The following is a 26,468-nucleotide window of genomic DNA, read 5'->3' as shown; positions in this document are numbered from 1 at the left end:
CCCACAGTCCCAATCCTAATCGTCATTGGAAGCACAATCGAGTTCTTATGTGGAGGTTAGAGCAGAGATGACAGTTCAAGCAGAGCGCTGGAACGCCGCGGTGTGTAGAACTTGCTGCTGTTTTAATTTTTGTTCTGTGTTTTGTTCTGTGAAGAAATAGCGCCGCCGGGGACATCCACGTGAAGGACTCACTTTGTGTTCCTGTGTTCTGCCAAGTCAATAGAAACGGATCACAAAGGGAATTCTCCCGTGCTCCGCTGAACGGATCAATCCCTCGGCTTCGCTAAACAGCGGGCGGATGTCTGCTAAATCGTCCTGCAGTATTTCCTTGGATTTGGTTCTGTGTTCCTCCTGCTTAACTGCGGGATAAAACTGTAAGTGGTCCCTGCAACAATTACAGAATCACATCAGGAAAATAATCTTATTCTATTATTCTGTTATTTGCATACCCATACTGCTCGGTACCCATTTGCTCTGTGAATTCTTATCATATTCTTTGAAATTGGTACATTCGTTGTTCAGCCCCTCCGGGATTTCCAGTGTGAATTTTGTGTAACCTTGCAATTCTGTCCAGTCGTTGCAATTTTTTTTTTCTCTCTCTCAAGATGTTTAGTGGCTGCAAAAATGAAAAATAAAAAAATAAAACTAATAAAAAACATATTAAAATGGCATCATGATACCAGTGAGATCAGTCATTTTAGGCCTGGAGGGACTGTAATAGGGATTACGTAGTTTTTTTGATTGTGAGCAACATCTTCTCTGCACTTGCATCAGCAGAGGCCATGTGGGGACTTTCTAGTCTCGCAATACAAACTCTAACTTGTCAGTCAGGTTGCGTGTCACTTCAGGGTGTTTCAGGTCCGAAGATGTAACCACATGTGGACAGCAGTGCGACAAGGGCCCGGGGCTTTGTTAACCGTAGACGGTCGTCTGGGCCCGTGTGATGCCGAACCCCTGTTCCGACACTGCCAACTCCCCTCACATCTGCATGTGAGGGTGTGCAGAACTGTGCCGGTTTCGGAGGAAACATGGCAGACCATACGAACATAATACGAACAGCAGCAGCCACCACTTACCACTTTTCATCTCCATAGCTTCCACTGGCATGTTTGAAGTGCCTGTCAAAATCTAAAATTTGTCTGTTTACGCAGGACAGTCCAACTCTTCTGCTCCAATGTGGTGCTCACACAGTGCATGAAATATGGCCAACATGGACTGCTCTGTCTGCTGCCAGTTCAAAACGAAGGCTTTTATTCAAATTCAAAACTGAATGGTGGCACCCTGCAAAGCATCACAATACAGTATTAGATGGGGAAAGAAGAGTTTTGACACAACTGCTTACTACTGTACTGCAATAATACTGGAACCCAACTGGAACCGATGAGATTTATCAAAATGGCCATTTCTTTGTTAAAATGTGGAATGATTATGTGAATGCTTTGGTTGAGGACTGCCCTAAAAGTCCTGTTTTAAGCAAACTGAATGGTCACAACTTCATGAATAACCATTTAATGAAGTGTATCCACATCAACTTACAGTCAATAAGTATACTTGTTAAGTATACTTAGTATGTGCACTACCAGTCAAAACTGAAGAGACTACAAAATAGCAAATAAATAGCAAAAAGTTGAACATTTGCATCTTTCCAAATCAGGGAGCTTTTGCTGTGATGGCAGCATTTCATACTCTTGTCTTATTTCCACCACCTTACGTTGGACAATGGGGACGTTTCCAACAGTCCTGAAGCTTTATGCTGAACACTTTCTTATCATTCACTCATGTTACTCATGTGGGTGGTAGTAGCCTAGTGGGTAACACACTCGCCTATGAACAAGAAGACCCAGGTTCAAATCCCACTTACCACCATTGTGTCCCTGAGCAAGACACCTAACCCTGAGTGTCTCCCGGGGGACTGTCCCTGTAACTAATGATTGTAAGGGCGTCTGATAAATGCTGTAAAAATGTTACTGAGTATCTCATCAAGCAGCTTTTGATGAAGACAATGAAAAGAGGCGACTCTGCAGTGGACTGGTTCCCTCGCCCTGGGTCAGTCCCCGCCCTGTGCCCTGAGTAGGACTAAGTGGTATTGGAAAGTGAGTGAGTGAGTGAGTGAGTGCGTAAACCCTTACTGTAGTCCTGTGTCTTCATAAAAAATTGTATACAGTTGGATCCATGTCAGCTCTCTCTCTCTCGCCACACCGTGAGCACTAAGCCATCGACCTGTTCTGGGCATCTTCTTATGCTGGCAGATTAGCCACCAGACCGTGGGCAGAGCCAGCAATCAGACACACACCTAAAAAGGAAAGGAAAAACACAAAAGAATGGCAAACTGAGATTCCCCATAACTACGCCCTGGCGCAAAGCATTGTGTGGGTCCATCATTTATTAAAATAACAAAAGAAATAGGGCATTTTTTATGTGCAAGTTATGTTATAATGTGTATAAATCTCTGCACTCAGAAATTTTTAATACAATTTTTTTAATTATGCTTCATATGAATTTGTTCTCAAAACATCCTTTGCTTGCACCCTATTATTTTTTTGCTGGAAAAACTACAGCGCACAAGATTATAGCAGCCAAGAACTATAACAATGGTCCGTGCATGACATGTCACATTAAAACGGTTGTGCCACCCCTGCGCATTGGATCAGCTTCTGCGGCGCTGCGGCCTCATGGTTTCGCCCAGCACCCATGCAAAACTGGCAGCGCACAGACAGAGCGGCTGAATTAAAGCCCCATCTTTTAATCATCTAGATCATTCCTCAGTTCTGATGTAACCACGATCGCTCTTCAATACTACAGCGTGTTAGGACTTTAGTCGTGTCGTAATTTGTCGTGTGCCATCATCACATGACACAGTTCTGTAATTTAGTTCCAGCCTGTTAATGGCCACCCTGCGCTACGAGTCTGTTTGCTCAGGATCATTTCGGCTGAGTTATGGCCAGCGGGTGTAGGTTGGCCCCGAGGTATTTGTTTCTAACAGCTCACCAGCGTAAACACGCACGTTTCCGCTGGCTGGAGTGCGTCGGTGGCGTGGGCAGGCGTGGAGGTGGTTTTGGGGGCGGGGTGTGCGGTAAGCGAGCCAAGCGGCCGAGCTCAGGATGCCTCCCACCTGTGTGGTGGGAGATTCACGCAGCCTTCGCGACCCCAAACCCCCCCTTCTCCTCATGCTCGCCTCCTCTTCCCGACGCTAGAACCTAATCTAGCGCCATCTGCACAGCAGCGTTACTTTACGAGACGACGCCACCCCCTCTGGCCGCCCTGCTGCGAGCGGTGTTGGGTTTGCGTTAACATGCCTGGGCGTTGAGGAGCAGCTGCTGGGGCTGGGTCAGGCCTGGCGAGGGGACGGGAATGTTGTAACGTAGGCGGAGACGTCACGGCCGTGCGTACAGGATCACAGGGAAGTGATGTCTTCTTTTTTTCCTCTCCTTCGCTCAGGTTTAGTCTTTTCTCAGTTGTTCCAACGGAGGGTTCGCCTCAGACCCCTTCAGAGGTGGGGTCTCCTTTCTGCATATTCAGTTCCAGCTGTGCGTCCCTCCAAACGCTCTTAAACAGGGAGATTTGTAGCTGCTTGCATTCTCACGCTGATCCTCAGAAGGCGGTCTGTGGAGTATTTGCTGACGGGAGGGAACACACATTATTCTGTTAGATTTATGTAACAATGTGTTCGAAATAAGTAATTACTTGTATGCATCAAGTCTCTTCTAGCCATACCACCTAGTTTCTGAAACAAAAGCACTTCACTCAAGGTCAAATGTACTCATTCTCTTCTAACTCTCTTTCTAACTCTTTATATATTTTGGTTCTTCTTTCTTTCCCTTTTTGAAATCTAGTCCTCTTTTGTTAAAAGTCTAGGCCTGCAGTGGCTCCGCCGCGCTCTGGCAGCACTGTGGCCGACCCCTCAGAGGTCAGACGCTGGAATGTGTTTTTCTGCTCTCGGTGTGGATGTTAAACAAAGCAGGGGCAACACGCAGGACTCGGCAGACAGGAGAACAGCAGAGGGGACACGGAGTGGGAGGGCAAAAAGGGAAGGCCTTCGTTCTCAGGGAAGTGGTGAGACACTTCCTGTCCAATCTGGTATTGATCCCAGCGCGGCCTGCGCACACACACGCTCTCACAAACCCACACGTCGGAAACCCAGCTGGGGGAGACGCGAGCCGTGGGAATGTTTGCGTTGGTGAACCTCTGCGGAGCAGAAGGCTGAGGGACGTGGTGTGTGTGAGTGTGTGTGTTGGAATGACAGGATGGAAAGACAAGGGCAGTTTGTGAGAAGTGAAAGATCAGTGCTGGACGTTCTAAATTCATGCTTATCATGCTTGCGCTTGAGGTCATGTGACTGTGTCTGAGGTCGCCGGCCGCAGCTCGGTTTCATGCTCCGCTGGTTGGAGTGTAAATGCTGCAGGATCGCCACTGTTCTTGATTGGGATTGATTTTCTTGTAATTAATGGTGCAGAGATCTTGCTGTGCTGTTTTATTTCAGCACTTTTTTAAAAGACGAAGACACAGTGGCATTTGGCCTTTCCTACAGTGCTGTACAGTAAAAAATGTAAAAAAAAAAAAAAAAAAAAAAGCAAACAAACTGATTCCAATTGTGTCTAAAAATGACTGAAAATGGATTTTGTTGGGTGATTTCATTATTTTCCACAGCATTTAGTGCTTATTTAATGGGTTGAAGTCATGCCAACCCAATATAAATGACCTTCATTACATGTTACGATGTGGTGAATTAAGTACGCCCTGTGATGAAGGAAAGTTTTCTTCATTACCTCTGCCAAGGGGATTATATATTTTTATATTGTTTATGCAAAAATGACCTCCCCAATTTGCATAACACTTGGTGGACAAATGTAGCAACAGGAAGAGCATGTTAAATTTTACAGATCCACAACTTTTCATTAGCAGCATTTCACCATTGTTCTTCCAGATCTATAGAGGGCAGTGATTAAACAACTAATATGGAGATGAGTGGGGAGGAAGAGGAATGATGGGCAATGTGGGGGTTAAGGGAAAATGAACTGAATTTATTTTGGATGGTAAACACAAAGGTGATCAACAAAGCAGAAGAGCCAAGCCTCCACACCAAGTGCTGAAGGGGGTCTTCTCGGTCCATGGGATTGTCCGCGTTACCAGTCAGGCAGCTTGCAGTTAGACGGTCACCAAGTCCTGCGCATGGAAATCTGACATGCAGAGGGAGTCCTCGTGTCTACGCACGAATCCTGCTTGGCACACAAACAGGTCACTTGCAACAACGCGCAACACATACCAGTACGGGGAAAGACACGGACACGGGGAAACCTCGGGGTTGGTGATGGTGGACAGTTCTATAGACTCCTGATCACACAGGGCTCTCTTGTAGGAGAGCGGATGAGACACAACAAGCCACACCTGACACTTTTTTTAACCTTTGGGGAGCCCTGTTCGTGCAATAGGAGCTTGATAAGGTATACACAAGCCTGAAAGGCAAGGGAAGTAATGGCAAGTGTGCACTATGGGATTGGGAACCAGCAGCAACACTCAACACGGTCGACACAGACACAGTCCATGTAACAATATATATAAACAGGTAATTCGATGCAATGCACATGTGAAGTTGCTCAAAGCAGTTGTCGTGAAGCAAAATTGAGATTCCAAGTTCCACAATCTCAACGTGTTCTCATTTTATAAACAATATATAATGCATGAAACCAATAGTGCCTTTAGAACCATTGACTTTTGCCCGTGGTGGAGTGGTCAAGTCAAAATATGTGTTTGTGTGTACCTCTTGTTGTTGTCTGTGCACGCGGCAGGTAAATGTAGTGTGTTTTTGCTCCAGCCCGCTGACAGGACCAGAGGAGAAGCGCTGGTTCTTAATGAGGCGTTCTAAGTGCCTTTTGATAGCGTGCTTAGTAAGAAATAAAATCAAGCAAATGCAGCAGCTGCTAGGCGCGCACGTGGAGGTGCACCGCCCGTAGTGAACTCAGCGTTCAAGGCTGGACTGTGGCGGCAAAACAGTGATGCACGGTTAAAACTGATTCAATTAAGTTGGGCAGAGATTAAGAATGAGTCGGATTGATTCATTTGAACAGAAACGGCAGCACGGTGGGTAATTATTCCCCCGGATTTAACACTCTCTCTGCGGAATCATGTCCACGTTTAATCCTGTTTGGTTCTAACATGGGGGTGCAGTGGAGCAGGCCTTTGAGACTTTGATTTAATTAGAAGTCTGCGGCTGAAATCTTCTTTGTGTCTCCGCTCGTCTTGTCTGTAAATACTCTTCGAGAAGACCTTTAATTTGGGCCACTTATTGAAATTCGACTGCTGCTTATTCACACCGGTGTTTTTTTTTTCCTTTTCCTCTGACATTCAGTTCCTAGTGACTGTGTCCCGTGTGACCTTCTATTTAGGTTGCGCCACCCCAACATTGTTGAAATGATGCTTGGATCTAACGCGGCCACCCAGCAACAAGAACCCGTGGGGAGGGGGGGTTCACGTGAAACCCAGTCTCCCGATCGGATCCTTTCTGTTCTTCGTGATGAAAGGAACGCTCTGTGTTTGCTCCTCACGGCTGCTTTGTGATGAAATCAGAGGCGAGTGCAAGTGTGGAGGGACGTGGAGCGCGTTGGTTTAAACACGCCGGGTGCGAGATGCGGAGGGCTGCCGTTCGTGGGCTGGGAGATGGATGAGTCGGGGGTAACGGAGCACAGAGGCCAATTAAAGGCCTTGTTAGAGCTGAGGCGGAGAACCGGTGCAGGCTTTTGATGTCGGATTGGTGAGCGGCGCTTCAGGGACTGTGGATTTTTTCATTTAGCCTTGTTTCCTCCACACGTTGTGTCGAGCTTTAGGTTGCACATTGTGGCCCTGTGATCAAAGTATACCTTTCTGAGAACGCCGCAAGTAATGCTTACATTTCCTGTGCCTTAACACTTGGCACATTATGCCACATGTGCCTTATACTTTTCATCCCCTTTTCTTGTTGGTTGTTATTCCAGGAATCCAGAGGTTTTATGATATCTTTTAATAGATAAGCATGGAGTTGGCCAGGTAGTTATTGATAAATCAGCAATACATCATTATCGGCCAATATAAAACATGTTGGTTGCCGTTGGCCTATTGGCTGAGGAGGTAATAATTTATCAGATGTACAAAGGAATAGGAATTAGCCTTTTTGACTACCATTAGCTTATTAGCTACAGTGGCACTGATGAATCGACTGTACAGTGCCATTGGCCAATATCAGTCTTATTGGCTGCCATCAGCCCATTGGCTAAGGAAGCACCAATATTTCGGCAATACATCAGTATTGGCCCACAGCAGCCTGTTTCACTGCTTATCGCTACCGGAAAATATTGGTCGTTTGTCTACGACATGCCTACTGGTTTGGGAAGAAGGTATAAAGGTATCAATGAATATTATCCTTGTTGACTCTCATCAGTGTTTTGACATTGGAAATACGGAGAAATGGCCATTGATCATGCCATTGGTAAGGGATCCACTGTCACATACATCTTTTTTTTTTTTTTTGAGAGAGTACTGCCTTGTTGTTCGTGAGAAGATTGGTAGTAGCCTAGTGAGTAACACACTCGCCTATGAACCAGAACACCCAGGTTTGAACCCCACTTACTACAATTGTGTCATTTACATTTACAGCATTTATCAGACGCCCTTATCCAGAGCGACTTACAATCAGTAGTTACAGGGACAGTCTCCCTGGAGCAACTTAAGGTTAAGTGTCTTGCTCAGGGACACAATGGTAGTAAGTGAGATTTGAACCCGGGTCTTCTGGTCCACAGGCGAGTGTCTTACCCACTGGGCTACTACCAGTGTCCCTGAGCAAGACACTTAACCGTAAATTACTCCAGGGGTGACTGTCGCTGTAACTACTGATTGTAAGTCGCTCTGGATAAGGGCGTCTGGTAAATCATGTAAATGTAAATGTAAAGATTGTATTTATTTGTGATAATAGGGAGTAACATGTGAAAGGTCACATATGTTATTTCTTTGTATAAATTTTGGTGTCGACTATTTACATGTACAAACAACGAAGACACAGAGTGGGTGTCCTCGTGACGTTCAGGGGTGAAGCCATTGCTATTCCTTTACATGTTAACTAGCATAACAGCCAACCAACCCACAAGGAATGAAAAAATAACATGGCCTCGCCATCTTGTGCTTGCGGAGTGTCTGTTGACATTGGACTCCCCCGTAATCCAGGATGTGATTTAGTAACACGACTACAAATGTAGCCAACAGCAGCGGTCGTGGCAGCGGCCCAGCGAAGCACACAAAACCCTCAGCTCGCTGTTTTCCCTGGCACCATACCTGTATTACCCAACCGGCCGTCTCCACTCCGCACAGGCATGGAGCTACACTTGTTTGCCTTTGCACTTTCATCTGGTTTCTTGAAAAGCTTCTTGGTGGAGCCTTTTAATATTTAAAAAAAAAAAAAAAAAGGTTTGTAGGAGTGACATATCTGTCTCTCTTACCACTCGGAAGCCTAGATGCCCTTTATTTCTGCCGTACAAGCCGAAACCAGCGCTCCAGAGCTGCTGCTTGACTGGAAACCAGGATAATTATTACTCACTTAAGGCTGTGGTGCGTTAGCCTTTCCACAGTAAATCTGCAATGTCCCGGGTTCCATGGGCTTCCCCCGACGCAGCGAGCATAGGCTGGGCAGGCGTCCGTCCGTCCCTGATTTAAAAAATGAGACGCTGTTGTCATTTCTTAAGTTCACCATTTGTCTCGGCCGCTGCCAGCCCGTGGTCCCATGGTGCTTTTTCCGAATCGCGGCAGCTTGACTAATAACTTCCTTGTGAATGCTGAGCTGCCCGGGCCTGGCCTTTTCCCGTGACATGAAAATGTCATTTCCCTGCCATGATGTAGAAGCGCTTGGCGGCGGGTACGAATGATGGGGTGATAATGAGGTGTTTATGGACTCCCACAGCCAGTTCTCTGCTCCCTGAGATCTGGGTGGCGAGGGCAGCCTTCCGGGGTCAGAGTCTTTCCTTCCAATGCAGCATAACTCCCAGAAAGCACAGGTAGGAGACGTCTTGAAGGGTTCACTTCACCAGGCCAGTTCTTCCTGTAGCCCAAGGTGAGACAGTAGCTTTTACAAATTCTTGACCTGTGTGTGTGTGTTGACCTGAGGCGAGAGGCAGATGATTATAAAAGACAGATGTACTGAGTTGCGAAATTGTGTGTGTGTGTGTGTGTAATCAGCCAGCACGGTAGCAGTTAGTTGTTTAAACCCCATTTGACGCTCTACATGTAAATAAACAGCCCCCTAAAACTAGCGCTGGCAGTCTGGCCGACCGAGCAGCGTTTGAACAGCCAGTGGGAAGGTGCTATTAAAGCTCTGTCTGGGGAAAACTTGCTGAGCCCATACGAATCTTATATAGCATCTAAATACGGCAACAACAAAATTGGCCCAAAGGGAAAATAAAAAAAAAGCCACAGAAACCCAAACATATACACACTTTTGAATGGTTTTGCTTTGCCAACCTTTACATTTTATTGCAGGCAGATAGACGGATAGAGTCTGGAGTTTGGGCTCCTGTGTGGTATGGCCGTAAAAATGTTGCATTTTTGCCTAATTAGCTCCAGCGTGTTTTTTTTTTTTTTTAAACTCAGTCTCAGTTATAATTTCTTTTGTTGTTTTTTTTTTCAGAACATTTTTGTAAATGAATCACAAAGAAGCAGCGGCTTAATAACATTTCCTGGTACATTACTGATTGGTTCAGCCCATGATAACTCTTTTAGGGTGGTGCACACTTTTATCTTAACAGCATTATATATATATATATACACACACACACACACACACACAGTACAGACCAAAAGTTTGGACACCTTCTCATTCAATGTGTTTTCTTTATTTTCATGACCATTTACGTTGGTAGATTCTCACTGAAGGCATCAAAACTATGAATGAACACATGTGGAGTTATGTACTTAACAAAAAATGGAGACCTGGACTCCACAGTCACCAGACCTGAACCCAGTCGAGATGGTGATGAAGCTCTTGAAGCTCATCGAAAGAATGCCAAGAGTGTGCAAAGCAATAATCAGAGCAAAGAAACTAGAATATAAAACATGTTTTCAGCTATTTCACCTTTTTTTGTTAAGTACATAACTCCACATGTGTTCATTCATAGTTTTGATGCCTTCAGTGAGAATCTACCAACGTAAATGGTCATGAAAATAAAGAAAACACATTGAATGAGAAGATTTGTCCAAACTTTTGGCCTGTACTGTATATTGGTTTATAAATATATATATATATATTTTACCATGGCTCCATAATGTTTGGTTTAAAGACATTTTTAAATGAGATGTCTTTACATGACATTACGCTGGTATGTTTTCTGCACTGTGTGCAAATGAGAAGGAATACGTGTATCTGTATGTATGTTATTGTGCTCCTGTTAGTAAGGTGTGTGTTTAGTTTGAACAGAGGCAGCAGATGATGTGTGTAAAGCCGCTCGGGGACCATCGCCGGGCCCAGTGGATTCACGCGGCGCCTCACTCAGCCCACGGCCGCATCCGGGCCGGCGCTCTAATCCGCCGCCTCGGGAGGCGCCCGCTGACACGGAACATCTGCTGCACTGACCACCGCCGCCTCGTCCCGGCCATCATGTTCCCGCTGACCCGTCCGCACCCCCACATGCGGCGGGAGGCGGGAGCGAAGAGAGAGTAGCTGCGCCGGGCCTTTCCCACTCAAATTGGCTGCATATGCAGGGCTCGGGCGAAGGCATTCTAATTGCTTCCCGTCTTTGTTTAACTTTAATTGCGCCAGCTGTCTGCCCCCCTCCACGCCGGGGAAAAAAAAGGCTGTTGTGATGAAGTGTAGAGAATTTGGCTCTTGATTGTTCATTTCCTTTATTGTTTGCTGTACGGCGGCAGATGAAAGGCGCCACGCTCTGCTGCTTCTCAGGGAGTCTCGTTCGCTCGCGTTGAGGCTGAGAGAAACTTTTTTTTTTTTTTGAGAAAGGCTTTCGGTAGCACTAATAAAAACCAGCGCTGCGTTCTCCTCGCACCTATCGCGCCTGACACACTGCTTTTCATTCGCAGCCTTTCTAAGCGCTTCCTGTCCACGTCTGTCACTGTCAGAATCAAAGAAACGGCTGCAGGATCTGACAGAGACTGTATACATGCAGACACACATACACACATACACACAAATCCTATCAACACACAGCGGTAAGATGAATATTTGTATATAAGAAAAATGCACCAACTTATTACAGACAGTCTGTGCAATACCCAATAATGCCCTGAGTGTTTGCAGTCCAGGTTACTTATTCACTGTTAATTCAAAATAGCCCAACACCCTACATTTAATGTTGGAAAAATTATACGCCATTATCTGTATGTTGTAGATGCTGCAGTATTCTCAAAAAGTGGAAGTGCCGAGAAAAATGCCATTATTCAGAGTGACTTGCAATCAGTAGTAACAGGGACGGTCCCCCCCCCTGGAGACACTCAGGGTTAAGTGTCTTGCTCAGGGACACAATGGTAGTAAGTGGGGTTTGAACCTGGGATTTTGTGGGATTCTGGTTCATAGGGGAGTGTGTTTCTCACTAAGCTGCTACACACCACTACATGCAGATATGCTCAGCAATGTGTATTGCAGGTCTCTAAAGTGGACGGATAGGGTAGAATATATAGAAGCTCGGATGTGCAGCTGCAGGTGTACAGAAGAGTACACACACACACACACACACACACACACACACACACACACACAGGCTGTTGTGAGAGGTCCTCAGCCCATTGAGGATGCTTGAGATGCCTTCCGTAAGCTGTGGCAGGAGGCCAGGCCTGGGCCGCACCGCTCCTCTCAGCAGCATCGCGCTTCACCTCCGCCCGGGAAAACAACATTAACACATCTGTCAGCGCGCGCAGAGGAGAGGAGAGGCCGGTGTCTCAGGAGACGGGCAAAGTGCCGAAGGGGCCGTAAGGAGTGGAGAGTGCTTTGTGCGGTAAAATATAATAATAATAACCCACGTTGGTGCCTCAAGCCAGCGAGCGGGCGCACCATCTGCCTCGGTGGAAATTCTGATAGTGTCGACCCAGAATGCTGCAGGTCACGGCGGTCTGGTGTTCAGGGTTCATGTATGCACTGGAACGGTGCTATGAACTCAATTATGTGTTTTCGTCCTTTTGCACTTGTCTCTCTCGGTCCTGCAGGGAGAGGATGTGTTGCATTCAGGTCACCATCTGATACACAACACTGGCAGTGTGGTTATGACATTAATATATTACACAGCAACACTTTTGTGACTGTAAAAACGGACGGATCCAATCCATCCGACCCATCCATGCCTTCCTTCTTACACTGTGGCTGGAGGAGCTATCAGATTGTCAAATGATTGTCTCCTGAAAGGTCTGAGAAGGATTGGATGTAAGTTTGGCCAACATTCTCCTCTGATCCGCTTTCTCGGTGGAGTCCAAAGAGCAGCCCAGGAGGGAACCAGCGCTCCTGACTGGCTTGTTCCACATCTGTGCTGAAGCATCTTTGGCAGACCACTGCACAGAAGGTTGCTGAACAGATTTTTTGGGGTGTGGGACTGTGAGCAGCTAGACGGAGTGATATGATCTTCTCTAGGGATTTGTGTGTATGGTCTTTAGTACAGTTGTGAATGTGCCTGTATGTGAGATGAATATATTTTTTTGTGTGCATGATATTATGATTAAATATTGTTTATCATAAAAATATTACAATCACATGAATATCATGAGCAAATGTAGCTACTGTTAGTACTACCTTTCTTGCATAATATACGTGCATTTTACAAAATTTTTATGGGCCCTTTGTCATTACTACAACTCTAAGCCCACCAACCATGTTTTCTGTTTTAATTTTTTTATGCATTATAAATGACACTGTGGAGCTCTATTTCTCAAAATTACCAAGTCATATGGAAGCACATAATATAAGCGTACAGCACTGCGGTCAGAAACATTTTATACTGTCAGTATACTGTCAGCCTTCTCATTCAATGTGTTTTCTTCATTTTCATCCCCATTTACATTTGTAGATTCTCACTGAATCTACAAATGTAGATTCCAATGTAGTGTCCAAACTTTTGACCTGTACTCTATGTCACTAAAGTGGACCAGCTGAGGGTCTAAGATGGACTGGACATGTTCGGTCTGTAACCGGCTTAAACTGCCATGGCTCGCAGGATGCAGTGCGCACATGCATATAAAACATTTAATAACCTAGAATTTAACTGAATAGATAAATATTCCATATATGTATTGATCGGTGCATCCCTACCATAGACTTCTAACGAAGTTCTATGAATCAATTAGTGTTAATGAGTGAAATAGAACATAACTCACATCGTGTGGCTTGTGCCTTATGTATTGTCCCTTTAAAGTTTCCCTTTAAAAAAAAAAAAATTTAAATGCCATTTTTTGCCAAATGTGTAGACGATTGCCACATGCTGGAAACAGAATGGGCGGGTGAAGAGGCACTCTGCGATGCTGAATGAGTCGAGGCCACAGCTCTTAGTCGCGAGCAGGAGGCGCATAATGCCAACAGATGACGTCAAGAAGGTACCCGGTGCTCCCGCAGGGGTGGAGGTCAAGGGGCTGCTCCTCTGCCCAAACAGTCTGGTTTATACTAATACACACATACACAGACATGCAAGGCTTCATTGTACCCCCCCCCCCCCCCCCCAATACAAACTGGTAGGAACATGCAATCGGCCATGCTGCATTTGCACATTTGTACTCCTATGAAGAGAAAATATTGCAGTGCGCACTGAACACATTTTTTGTAAGACAGAGTTAAATAAAGCTCGGCAAAGGTCATGTAAAGGCCACAAAGCAACGGTTAGATCAAAGCAACAATAGATCTTTGTGTTTGGTTTATAAATACTGGGCACAAACTGAGCCTGGCATGTCGTACTTGAGCACTGACAGAGCCGTTCTTTTGCTGGTCTATGCAGTGTGTTAAGGGGCAGCCTCTGTGTGTGTGTGTGTGTGTGTGTGTGTGTGTGTGTATGTGTGTATTCTTACAGATCTGAGACACCTCAGTAATTTACATATGTACTTCTGTAAATATCAAATAGTCTCAATTATTCATATGTTCATTCCATCATTCCGGGCAGTGGTGGCCTAGCGGTTAAGGAAGCGGCCCCGTAATCTGAAGGTTGCCGGTTTGAATCCCGATCCGCCAAGGTGCCACTGAGGTACCACTGAGCAAAGCACCGTCCACACACACTGCCCCCCGGGCGCCTGTCATGGCTGCCCACTGCTCACTCAGGGTGATGGGTTAAATGCAGAGGACAAATTTCATTGTGTGCACCATGTGCTGTGCTGCTGTGTATCACATGTGACAATCACTTCACTTTAATTAATTGACAATACAGTTAAATTCCTATACATTTAATATATGCAGCCAATTATACAGTTGTTTGTTCAGGTTAACGCAAGATACTGATTTTACTCTTACCACATTAACACGTATTGCATTGTGTTTATGAATTCTTCTGCTCAGTGTGTACTGAACATGGTGAAATGCTTCAGCGTGGTAGTTAATAAGGAAGTTGCTGTTCTCGGAGCCCCATTAGAGTGGCTGGTGTCTGCTGCCAGTGTGAGAGCTCCTATTAATAAGGCATGTTTTCAAATGAGTGAAGCGCTGTTTAAAGACGTTTCAGTCCTTCTCCTCGTGTTTCCTATCAGAAAAAGGTCCTCAGTGTCAACAACTTCTAATTATATTACTGATAAATGTCACAGGTTTCCCAAGGACAATGCTACAACACTCATCTCCCTAAAGCATTTGTCACCTTGCCACATGAAAGCTCTGAAGTGTAGAACATGACATGAAGTGAAATTAAATGTCTTACCATTGAGTTAAGAAATGCTTCATGGGTAATAATTTTTCGTTTCAGCTTGACATCCAGTGTATTAATATTTAAAGGTCTTTTTAGAATAATTGCAATCATGGGGCCACATGGAGTCTCCGCTGGACCATGTGCCGGAAGGAGATGGGGCATGCAATCGCACCCGCCTCCACACTCTTTATTAAATCCGCAGGGTGCGTCCCAAAGTCAAGCACCGGGAGGAGTGGAGCAGAAATTGGATTGTTTATTAAACGTTCCGTCTTGTAGCAGGGTGTCCAGCGGTGTTATTACCCCCCCGATGCCCAGTGACAGGGGGAGGTGATCTTCACAAAATAGTTTCCTCTGCAGAGATCGGTGTTCTGATGTTCAACGTTTTCATAAATCCAATTGTGGACTGTTTTGACTAATGTTGCCAAGGTGAACTGTGGAACGAAAAATAAGAAAAAAACACGTGTACTCTACCAGGCGCACCAGCAGGACCCCTTGTGCATGGAGTGGGCCCAGGGATGTGATGGGCAGCAGGTCCAGGCGGGGGAGCGAGCGTGAGACTGCTCGCTGGCTTGACACGTTTCGATGCGGGGCACAAGTGGTGGGCTGAACTCGTCGGGTCCCAAAATATGAGGCCATATTTTCAAGTTTTCACTTCAAGAATTTTAGACGTATAAAGTAAAATGCCACAGCCAGAAAGAAACTCTGGTCAATAGTCAATAATAATAATAAATAACAGGTCAACTTAAAGCATCTTCACAGTCATACCTTTCAAGATAAAAATAAGATTTTTGACACATGGAATGCTGAATTTGTTGCCTCGATGCTGAGCAATGTTGGTGTTTATGGGATGTTGGTGGAAAGAGCTCAGCATAAAAGTTTGGCACGTGCCTTTTAGTGCAGGGAAGTCAGTTAGAAATGTGTTTGTCTTAAGACGATACACGTGTGTACCAGGTTTGGTGCTTGTTGGTCTTTCCACAGGAAACTTCTTGACAACATTCTGCCCAAATTTCACATGATTTGGATGACCCTTGTCTGAGCGCAATACGGAAAACTAAAACCTCATCCTTTCTGCGACCAGTTGGTGCCGCTATACAAAGCTGCCAATATTTTTACACGGGTGTGATCAGGGCATCTCCCTGAATATGCCTTTAATTTTCAGGATGTTTGATGAGGATGATTACAGCAAATTTGAACAGTTTTTGAGCATGGGAAAGGCCTCAAAAATTGCCAAAGCTATTTCCCTCTTGTGGGACTAATAAAGGTTGATCTTATCTTATCTTATCTTAAAACCTCCAATAATAATAATAATCTTCATATATATATACACAATAGGGCCTTCGCCCCTGTAGGGCTCGGGTCCATAATATGCCAGGAAAGTTGCGACGATGGTCCTAAATTTCATTTAAAGTGGTCTTAAAAAGTCTTAAATTTAAGATAAAATATCCTGGGGGTCAGTGCGAGGATTGGACAGAGAGAGATAAACAGCTCTCAACGGAGTAAACATGATGAGCTCGCGGCATCCAAGATGGCCGACTCCGGCCCCTTCCCTGGGCGGCCGCGGGCCCTGTGGCCAGCACGGCGTCCGTGACAGTTTGTCTGTCAGCCTGGTTAAAGCCGCGGCAGGCTGCTTGTTTGTTGGCGGCCGCACGTCTCGCCGATTCACCTCGAACCCACGCCGAGCACAAGGCCGGGGGAGACGGGCAGAATCAACGTGACCCGCGGACCGGCGTTTCAAATGGCCACTGGTGAGAGTGTCCCGCTGTGATCGCGAAGTGCCACCGTGGTCAAGTGCGAGCTCTCTCTCCCCAGCTGAGCACACACACAAACACACGCAGAGGGAGGCGGTGACAGCCTCTGAAGCGCTGCTAATGCAATCTGAAAGAAATGTGTTGCGCATTAGAGTATCGTGATGCGTGTGTAATGAGCCGATAGATGGGCGTGCGCCGCTTTCCCTTCCCCGCTATAATCTGTCATTCCGGGCTCCTGTGCTCCTTCCTTCCTCTTCTCCCCTCCCTCTATCAGCGGTGCCGACCCGGCCCTTCTCCCCCGCAGCATTAATAAGTGATGCCGAGTCGTTCTTTCATGAGCTACAAACAGCCGGTGGCCAGACCCGTTCCCCTCGGCCGCGAGGTGAGCCGCTCCGAACCCCCCGTCCCACTTTCACATCCTTACACGCTTGTTATCCCACGTCGTTACCGTCTGAATGTTTCATCGGGCAGCAGGGGTACCGCCGATTCAGCTCAGTTCCACAGGCTGGCGCAGGGGGCGGGGCAAGGACGTTTTACCTGTGATTAGCAGGGCGGCAGACTCACTGCTGGGACAATGTTTGGATGAAACTTGCCTAGAATGATCTGCTCCGTCTAACAGCAACACCGTCAGACTGCTAATATCCAACCCACATTCCTCTAATAGTTTAATTGCACTTCATTAAAATTCTTTTTTTATCTTATTCCAGTACAATGGCGAAGGTAGAAGACGGCTGGGACATTTTATGTTTCTTTTTAAAATGTTCTGGGTCTGAAGCGCGGCGGTTACTGATCAGTATAAGAAGACGCTGCCTATATAGGCCGCCATGGCTGGGGGCGTTTGCATGTGGAACAGGAAGTGATCGTGAGGTCATGAAAGGCTAATTAACTGGGTAACAGGGCAAGACGGCACCCTTTTCACTGCGGCACACATGAACATTTCGGTGCTGCCATTTCCACCTTATCACAGGATGTTGGCAAAAAAAATGTTTTAGTGTGATCGCTTTTAACTGCGCCCTGGTGTGAGGGTTTCCTGAACCTTGCGTCAGTCTGATTTTTTGGAGATGTTCCCTCTTCAAAGAAAGAACTGCGGGCTCTTCTCAAACTCAAATACATCCTTATTTAAAATACATTTGGTCATAGAGTGGATGTGTGTGAGCTTGTGTGTGTATTCCTAAACTGTACTGATGCTACTGAAGGGTTTATTTACCCCATACCTCCATGTATTGGTAAGAATCTGACGATATATTATAATGCTTTAAAAGTTTAATTTTAGAAAAAAGAGAGGGTCAGTGGTGGCCTAGCGGTTAAGGAAGCGGCCCTGTAATCAGAAGGTTCGAATCCCGATCCGCCGAGGTGCCACTGAGCAAAGCACCGTCCCCACGCACTGCTCCCCGGGCGCCTGTCATGGCTGCCCACTGCTCACCAAATGTGATGGGTTAAATGCAGAGGACACATTTCACTGTGTGCACCATGTGCTGTGCTGCTGTGTATCACAATGACAATCACTACACTTTTGATATGAGCTCTTCAGTTCAGTATACCCGGCTATATACAGCATTTTACACAGACAAAAACCGTGATATTAGTCTTTGTGCATACAGAATTCTTTTGTTCTTATATGGCCAGTATACTAAAAATGACAAACCTGTATGGTTGGTTTTCAAAGTAAGTCATAATTAAATTCCCGCCAAATATAACTGCAGTAGTTACAGGTATACCAGCCTCTGTTTTCTCTCTTCAGTCAGCGCACAGTGATCACATAATGAAGGCCAGTAAGAAAGTGAGCCACTGCAGCCACAACTAAGTAGTAAACCACAATAAAATCTGACACCACCATATTTATGTCTCTCTTTATGGATTGAATTCTTCCATATTTGTACAATTTGTTCTCTCTCCCCCCCAGAATGTGCCACAGCTGCCCTGTGGGAAGGCGCTTTACAGCTACGAGGGGAAGGAGCCGGGCGACCTCAAATTCAACAAGGGTGACATCATCATCCTGCGCCGAAAGGTGGATGAGAACTGGTACCACGGGGAGCTGAACGGCAGCCATGGCTTCCTGCCCGCCAGTTACATCCAATGCATCAAGCCCCTTTCCCAGACCCCACCGCAGGGGAAGGCGCTTTACGATTTTGAGGTCAAGGATAAAGACCAGGACAAAGACTGCCTGGCCTTCACAAAGGTACTTTTCTGTCTTATCCTGGTATTTCTTTCTTTATTGGTATATTACTGCAATGTGAATACATGTATTTACTCCCTAAACTGTACAAAATGCAACACATTTGTAGTAGCCTACATTTGTACTAATACACTTGGATCACTGGAAGTATTTTGTATGTGTGTGTGTGTGTGTATAATATATGATATATATATTTAATTTTTTTTAACTTGGTACATGTTGTTGCAAGGTATATTGTTCTTATGCATAGATATTCCAATTGAATAATCAAATTTCCTTGTTCCATAAATTGTGTTTGCTCAGTGTCACCTGTCACATTGTGTTGCCCATGCCCCATAGTCCATAAACACTATGCATCTATGAAAAAGGAGGGTTTGACATCTTAAACAGCATCATTAACATGAAACCTAAAATACATTCGTTTGAATTAAAACAACAAATACTTTATATTAAATGAAAATAATGTCATTTCCAGCCTTGAACTACGAACCAAAACCTGGACATCTGGTGTCCTGGTTAAGATCTCAGCTTATTTCTCCTCTCTGCCTGCTGTGCAGAATTCTCACTCCTCACCTTAAGCCCCTCTCTCATTACAGCTTCATTAAGGGAGCGGGTAGAGTAATTGCATGCGGTCACCTGCATCAAAGAGCTTGTCAGCCAGATAAACTGATAGACCAGAAGCTTCTTCCACGTTTAAAGCTCCGTTTGCAGACCTCAGCAGGCTGTTTCCTTTCTTTACGCAGACGTTCTCTGATATCACCTGAAACATTTACATTTACAGCATTTATCAGACGCCCTTATCCAGAGCGACTTACAATCAGTAGTTACAGGGACAGTCCCCCCCCTGGAGCAACTTAGGGTTAAGTGTCTTGCTCAGGGACACAATGGTAGTAAGTGGGATTTGAACCTGGGTCTTCTGGTTCAGAGGAGAGTGTTTTACCCACTAGGCCACTGAAACCTCACCTGAAAACATGGAATTTTGGCTGCACAGTGGAGATATTAATGTCCTCGTCCAGGCGTCTGCTGGATATGAGATTTAATGAAATTCCCATTACAGTGATGTAAAAAACATTGATTGTTCCTGGTGGTTGTGTGGACAAACATCTAACGTGAGGCTAAACATCTAGCATCATGCGACTGGAATGGATAAAGCATTGGCTGTTACACGTTACAAGTTGGGGGCAAAAATGAAGAAGTCCCGTCCCCGTCCAACCATCTCTTTGCCAGCATAAAGGTTCTCCTGCACACCAGACAACGTCCACATGAGGGACTATTATCATAGCCATTATTCACTTAAACTATTTGAATTTACCTGACATTTATGCCACTGGTAGGGATCATCAAGATTAGACTGTTTTAAGGACATCTGATATTGAGACTTATAGGTCATGAAGCTTTTCGGAACCACCCCTCCCTCCTTCGAGTCCCTTTATCAGATCCATCTCTGTTTCTACCCTCTGGTTCTTTCACTCTCTCCCTTTGTCTGAACGTTGTCTGTTTATTTCTGTCTCTTTTTTTTTATCTGTCCTTCTCCCTCTTTTCTCTGTATACATCACTTTTTTCCTTTGTCTCCATCTCTTCAAATCTCAGGCTGTCAGTCTGATGCCTCTTTGTCTTTTTTTTCACTCTCTTTTGTCTCTCTCTCTGTATCCATCTCTCTTGCGTTCTGTATTTTGTATCTTTTCCTCTCAAATTCCCTCCATCCCCAACCCCCAGCACATATCCGGTGGGGGGAGAAGCTCACACTTGATCGTTCAATTGTGGATCTGCAGCATAAACACCTGATTTGTATTCACAACCACTCCGTCTCCATTTCAAAGCACATCATTTGTTTGGCGCTGTTTATCTTGGCTCATCTTGCCGTCTGAACACACTGGAGCCAGTGTATTACTGGAGGCCAAGCCTGCGCCGGCTGCGCTCGGCCATCCCTCCCCACGCCTTCCCGGAAGAAACGGAGGAGGAGAAGGCGCTGTGCTGGACCACAGACAGCCTTCTGAGAGACAGAACGTGAGGCGGGGGGCTGAGGAGGTCTCAGACAGGTTCTATGGATGTTCGGTGGCTTCAGCAGTCAGGATGTGTTATAAATTACAAGTAAACATTTCTAATCATATCACATTGACCCGAATATAAAAGGACACTAAACAGTTAAAAAAGAGAGGAATGTCCCATCATATGATTCTACATGAAACGGGTGAAATTGTGAAGTCTGTGATCATAATACAATAAAAATGAATCTAAGGGTCACCAATTTCAGTCCTCTGATCCGATAGAGCACTTCTATCAGTATTGATTGCAGCATACCGTGTTTGTATGCTTGCATTCACCGCAGCTCATTCAGTTGGTCAAAAGCATTTTATCAATATTTAAAAGCAATAATTACAACTTAACACGTTCCATCCACTGCCGCCGCATCATCATAGAAAAAAATACGCTGTTTGCAACAGATGACAAGATTTATGGCTGGGAGGATGAGGCAACACAGTAACCTCCGTAGGCTGTGATGAAAGCTGACCCAACCGACCTGAACATGCCGAGGTCTCTTTGTCCCACCAGTGAGGGAGGAATCGATCCGTTTCGGATTCCCTTGTCTAAGGCCGAGCCAAGACAGCAGTTTTGCCTTAGTGCAGCCCTCCTCTGCCCAAGGATTATCTTCATTATCGTTAATTCTGTGCCATTAGGCTGACCTGGAAGCTGAAATGGGAAGGCTTTTAGAAAAATGGATTATGGGCAGTTTCGTCGCTTCGCTTTCGTGCATGTTTACCTTACTGTTTTGCACCCATGCTTAATCTGTGGTCTCTTTCTCTCTCTCTCTCTCTCTCTCTCTCTCATGCTTTGTAATGAGGGCCAGGCCCTGTGTCAGCCACCAATCCACACCAATTACCGCCCACCCTGCTCTCCCACAGCAGATTGTTAGCTCTGCCCAGAACACCAGACAGTATAGGGTGGGGGGCATGCAGAACCCATGGATCCCGGGCGTCTAGACGTCTCTGCCCACTCAGTCCAGACAGACAAATGATCTACCTGCCCCCGCAGCTCTCCTCACTCACCTCGTTCCCCAGTGGCCTAAAGTGTGGCACGTCACTACACACATCTACATGCTCACATTTATTTTCACGTTTGGAATGAAGTTAATTCAGATTAGTCATGTTTAGAAAGTATACAGGAGATGAAACTTCAAAGAAAACTTTTGACACACATCATAGCTTACCTGCAAGTGTATTTTCCTTTTGCAGCAACAAATTTAATGCACATTTGGCATGGGTTTGCAATTTTGTCCAATCACTGCGACCCTTTGCACTTACTTGACCAGTAAACACTTTCTGGCACGAGTTTCGTGTATCTTCAGGGGGCTAATGAGGCTGGCCAGGCGAAATGCTTACCTCATTTCCTTGTTTCCGGTTGTGAAGATGCCGGGGTTACGGATTGCATTTGAAACCTTTCAGGCTGCAACCATCAACAAATAATATTTAAAAAGTGTCTTCCTTTGCTCACTCGGTTTGCTCACTCGGGGCCTTGAGCACTGTTCCAATGTGTCCAAATGTTGTGCATTGTAACCTCCGTTCAAATAAAACATTACCGTTAGATTTGTTTCACCAAAACGTAACCATGTTGAGCTGTTAGGAGATTTGTGGGTGTTTCAGAGCACACAGTTTCATGCAGATAAAGGCACAGTGAGGAAGAGAGCAGCAGCTAAAATGCCATTACAAAGCAATAAACAAGAGTTTGAAGCTGCTGGTACCACTGGAGTCCCACGAATGTCATGATGTAGATCCTTCAGAGGCATGCAGTTATACATAAACCCCACTTTTATTTTTATTAAAATAGCTTTTGATTTCAGTAAATATGACCTGCTAATGCTGCATATTCAATGAATGACCATTTTAATTTCTTTACTACCTATAAAATGTTATTGAAACTAATAATTTGACTCAATTGCATAAACTATTGTACTGTCATTCATTGCATGAGCATAAGCACTGGTATGGTGGTTCTGCAGCACATTTATCAAAATTCTTGGAACTCGTTGGAGCTGCTTATATGAAGACATTTCATTCTGAATGAGCTTTGATATGATTATTGATGTATTAATATGGTTTGTGTAAACAAAGCTCTCTTTGCTCCTGTGACTGAGAAAGTCCTCTCAAAGTGGTCCACAAAGAATTGGATGAAAGTGACTTTTGTCTTCCAAGCTGTTTCCTTAAACCCGAACAGGGAAGTGATGAGCCTCCAGTTGAGAGAGAAAAAAAAAAAGGAAGAAAGGAAGCCATTGATTGGCTGACGTCTCTGCTCTGAGCAGAGCCGGCCAGGTGTTGCGTCCGTCACTCCCCTACGTTGTCATTTGAAGGGCACCGGAGTCTCTCCAAGTGGCGGCTCACCCTTCCTGCTTCCTCCCCATCTGGCTGGAGCTTAATGCCGCCGCTCACATTTCAATTCAGCTGCCATTGAAAAAAAAAAAAAAACGATAAAAGCGGCCGCCACAGACTCGTCTCAGTGCCTGTGTCGTGACAGGACTTTGACATTGCTTTTGATTGATTTATTTATTTGTCCTCTTTTCTGTTTTTTTTTAAAGCTCATTCTCCTTTAAAGAAAAGAGAAACAAACAAGACCAGTGTCCCTTTCAGCGCCATTGAGATGCTAATGCCATGGCACCGTCTGAATAGTAGCCCTGACATGCTGAAGCGAAGGTCAAGAAGGAAGAAAACGAAATAAAAAAATGCCTCATGCTCCACTCTCACCGCTCAAAGCTCTAAAAATGCCACCCCGTGTTAATACATAATTTATAAAGCCATTATTGTCGAATAGTTTGGTTTGGAGTTAGTAGTATGTGACTGGCCGACGGCGCTTTCATTACGGCCTGTTTAATGGGATCAGGGTCCAGGTTCGGCACGCGTTCCGTGTTCGAGGTCTCGTCTTATCTGGCCGAAGGGGGAACGCGAGCTTCTCTCCGCTGATGCACTCAATCAAATGAGGTTTTTACGCAAAATGTCTTGGGTCTCGAGTCTCTGACCCAAGGATCTGATGCCCACAAGCCCTGCTTTGCCAGAGTCTTTTGGTTGAAGAGGAGTTTATTTACATGTAGCTTGTAATTAGTCACGAAAGGCATGTTTCGCATGCACTGTATCAACACAATCGATTCTTTATGCATAGACATTTTCAAATAACTGTGGTTCGGTCATTATAAGACATAATGGACTGAGGACACACATTCACGTGTGTTTGCACGCGAGTGCACTTTTGGTTTGGTTTTTGTGAATGAAAACTTTGTTTTGGAAGTCGCCTTGACTCCTTCCCCCTCGTCATGACAGCAACCAATGCTGCCTTCACGCGATTTTTAAAATATCATAATCACACGAATGTGATCACATGAAAAGTTAATCAAAGTCATGTTTACTAGTGGGAAACTCATGCCTGCATTGCCAAGAAACAGAAGTGGATATTTTGCAGTTGCTCGAATGCCTGAGGGACTAAGGACCATCATAAATGACTAGGCTACTACCAGGGTGGTAGTAGCCTAGTGGGTAACACACTCGCCTATGAACCAGAAGACCCGGGTTCGAATCCCACTTACTACCATTGTGTCCCTGAGCAAGACACTTTACCCTAAGTTGCTCCAGGGAGACTGTCCCTGTAATACTGATTGTAAGTCGCTCTGGATAAGGGCGTCTGATAAATGCTGTAAATGTAAATGTAAATGACTCAGTTGGCAATGGATTTTTTCATTATGTGTTATAGCTCCAATGTATGTTTTTGTGGCAGGTCAGTAAATGTCACTCTCAAAAAATCTGGAATGGAAATGTTCTGTATATTCTATAATATATTCAAATGTTCAACCCCTTTTTAAATTGCAACTGGCCATTTAGCTAGTTTTTAGTCATTGTTTATCCTTAGCTGTATAGCGCGGGGCTTAACGAAAAATGGCAGCTTTCCTGATAGAATATTACAGGAATATAGATTTCAGATGAATGTGCATCTGCCAAACTAATACGGAATTAATATGCCTCTTTGTCCTGTTCCTCCACAGGACGAAATTCTGACTGTGATCCGAAGGGTGGACGACAACTGGGCGGAAGGCATGCTGGGAGATAAAATCGGGATTTTCCCCATTTTATATGTGGAGGTAGGTCAGTGGGGGGTTCTTTTTGTGCTAATTGTTGTGCCATTTTTGTGCTTGAAATGCACAGAAAGAATGTGAAATAAAACGTATCTTCTGTGGATGCAGATGTTACTGAGGGATTGTGGTTTGCTTGAATTGTTCTGTGATCGTCGGTCAGTTGTGGCAGATTGAGTGTGGCTCACCAAACCGCTAGCAATGAAGAAACCAAAATCCTCCAAACATTCAGATATCCTCCAGAACCACAAAGTGGGCTGCACGTCTCGTAAAAGCCGACTTTGTTTTTTATATCGAAGGAAGAGACGGAGGCGTGATGAACTGCTGCAGACCTAAAGCTGTCAGGAAGATGTACTGTGCCTTCGGCTGGGATCTGAGACCTGAGACTTGTGTGCGTCTGGCTCACATAACTGTGTCTGGTGAACAGGGCCAGTCATGAAGCACATAAACTGGTGCATTATGGGAGTTATAGGTTATTTTGCATATCATTAGTGGGGGGGTGGGGTATATTTTACTAAAAGTACTCAATATACATAAAAAAGTGAACGCTGGCTAAACTTAATTAATTATTATTATTATTTAAAAATATTTAATTAATCTAATATTTTAGCATTGCCGTAATGTAATTAATCAAACAAAACCTGCTGTAACCTGTTTACATTACATTACGTCAAAGTAAAATTTTTAGGTGTGGCAGATTTTTTTAAGTTGAATTATTTTATCCATTTAGTGTTTATCCATTGGCTAGCTGTCCGTCTCCGTTCCACTGACACTTCCAGTCCAGATTGAGGAGCTGAAGCAGCATGTAATCGCATTAGAAGTGAAGGCAATGTGATATCTGCTTGATGAATGTTGCACATCCCTGAATGACTGTCATCTTTGAACACTCTTATGTTTCGCCCTCATTAATGTGTCCGTGAAGAAGCAGCCTGTTAACCAGGAGACTTCCTTAATTGATATAGATTAGGCTGGCAAACAGCCATTGATCAATCCAGGGCCACAAGAGTGAGGCCGGTGCTGACGTCTGTTGAGACAGAATTACATTATTCTCCACTCAGTAGCTGGTGGCTGTAAACCAACATGGCTGTTGTCTGTGGGGTGAAAGGGAATTGTGGGTAAATTATAGAGAGAGTATGGTTTTGGTGGGGGCATTTGGGACGGTATGAAAACACACATGATGATCTGGAGGGGATCTTAGGAAAAGAAAATATCAATAATTAATATATACTTCCATCAGTCAGACAGCTCTCTTCGGGGGGGATGTGAGACCACTGGGACCAGACCGGGTGTCGGGGGTGGGTAGGTGAATGTTTGTGTGGGGAGGAGGAAAGGGTCTGCCATTAATGGTATATGCACCATGAGGCCAGCTGAGCCCCACAGGTGCATGCTGGGTAATGGCGGGGTGGAGGGTGCCCAGCTGGAGTCGGGTGGAGCAGCATTTTTTAGTGAGTGGGGGGGATGGGAATAGGACTCTTCCTATCTGATGTTTCTCTAATGAATCAAAGTTAATTAGAGGGGTCTGTCTCCCTGCCCTAACCTACTTACGGGGTGTAATTGTTCAATCAGGGATGAGAGAGGTGGGTGGGTTGGCAGGCTGGGGTGAGGGGAAGAGA

General features: G+C 45.1%; 1 protein-coding gene across 3 annotated transcripts in view; it reads left to right on the top strand.

Moving 5' to 3' along the window:
• The window catches only part of LOC114796685 (E3 ubiquitin-protein ligase SH3RF3-like), a 120,864-nt gene that overhangs the window by 60,206 nt on the left and 34,190 nt on the right, over positions 1 to 26,468 (top strand). The window contains exons 1-3 of one of the 3 annotated variants that reach the window (XM_028991100.1): positions 10,238 to 13,539; positions 18,474 to 18,749; positions 24,769 to 24,864. In XM_028991100.1, coding sequence (XP_028846933.1) covers positions 13,465 to 13,539; positions 18,474 to 18,749; positions 24,769 to 24,864 — 447 coding nt within the window. In that variant the 5' untranslated portion in view covers positions 10,238 to 13,464. Of the gene's footprint in view, positions 1 to 10,237; positions 13,540 to 15,058; positions 16,953 to 18,473; positions 18,750 to 24,768; positions 24,865 to 26,468 lie in introns of those variants that run through there. The other 2 variants (XM_028991101.1, XM_028991099.1) reach the window with 2 other exon arrangements.

This window comes from Denticeps clupeoides, chromosome 9 (assembly GCF_900700375.1).
Source record: "Denticeps clupeoides chromosome 9, fDenClu1.1, whole genome shotgun sequence".
Classification (NCBI taxonomy): domain Eukaryota; kingdom Metazoa; phylum Chordata; class Actinopteri; order Clupeiformes; family Denticipitidae; genus Denticeps; species Denticeps clupeoides.
Note: the sequence above shows the minus strand (reverse complement) of the source record. Positions and strands in the feature narration are given on the sequence as shown.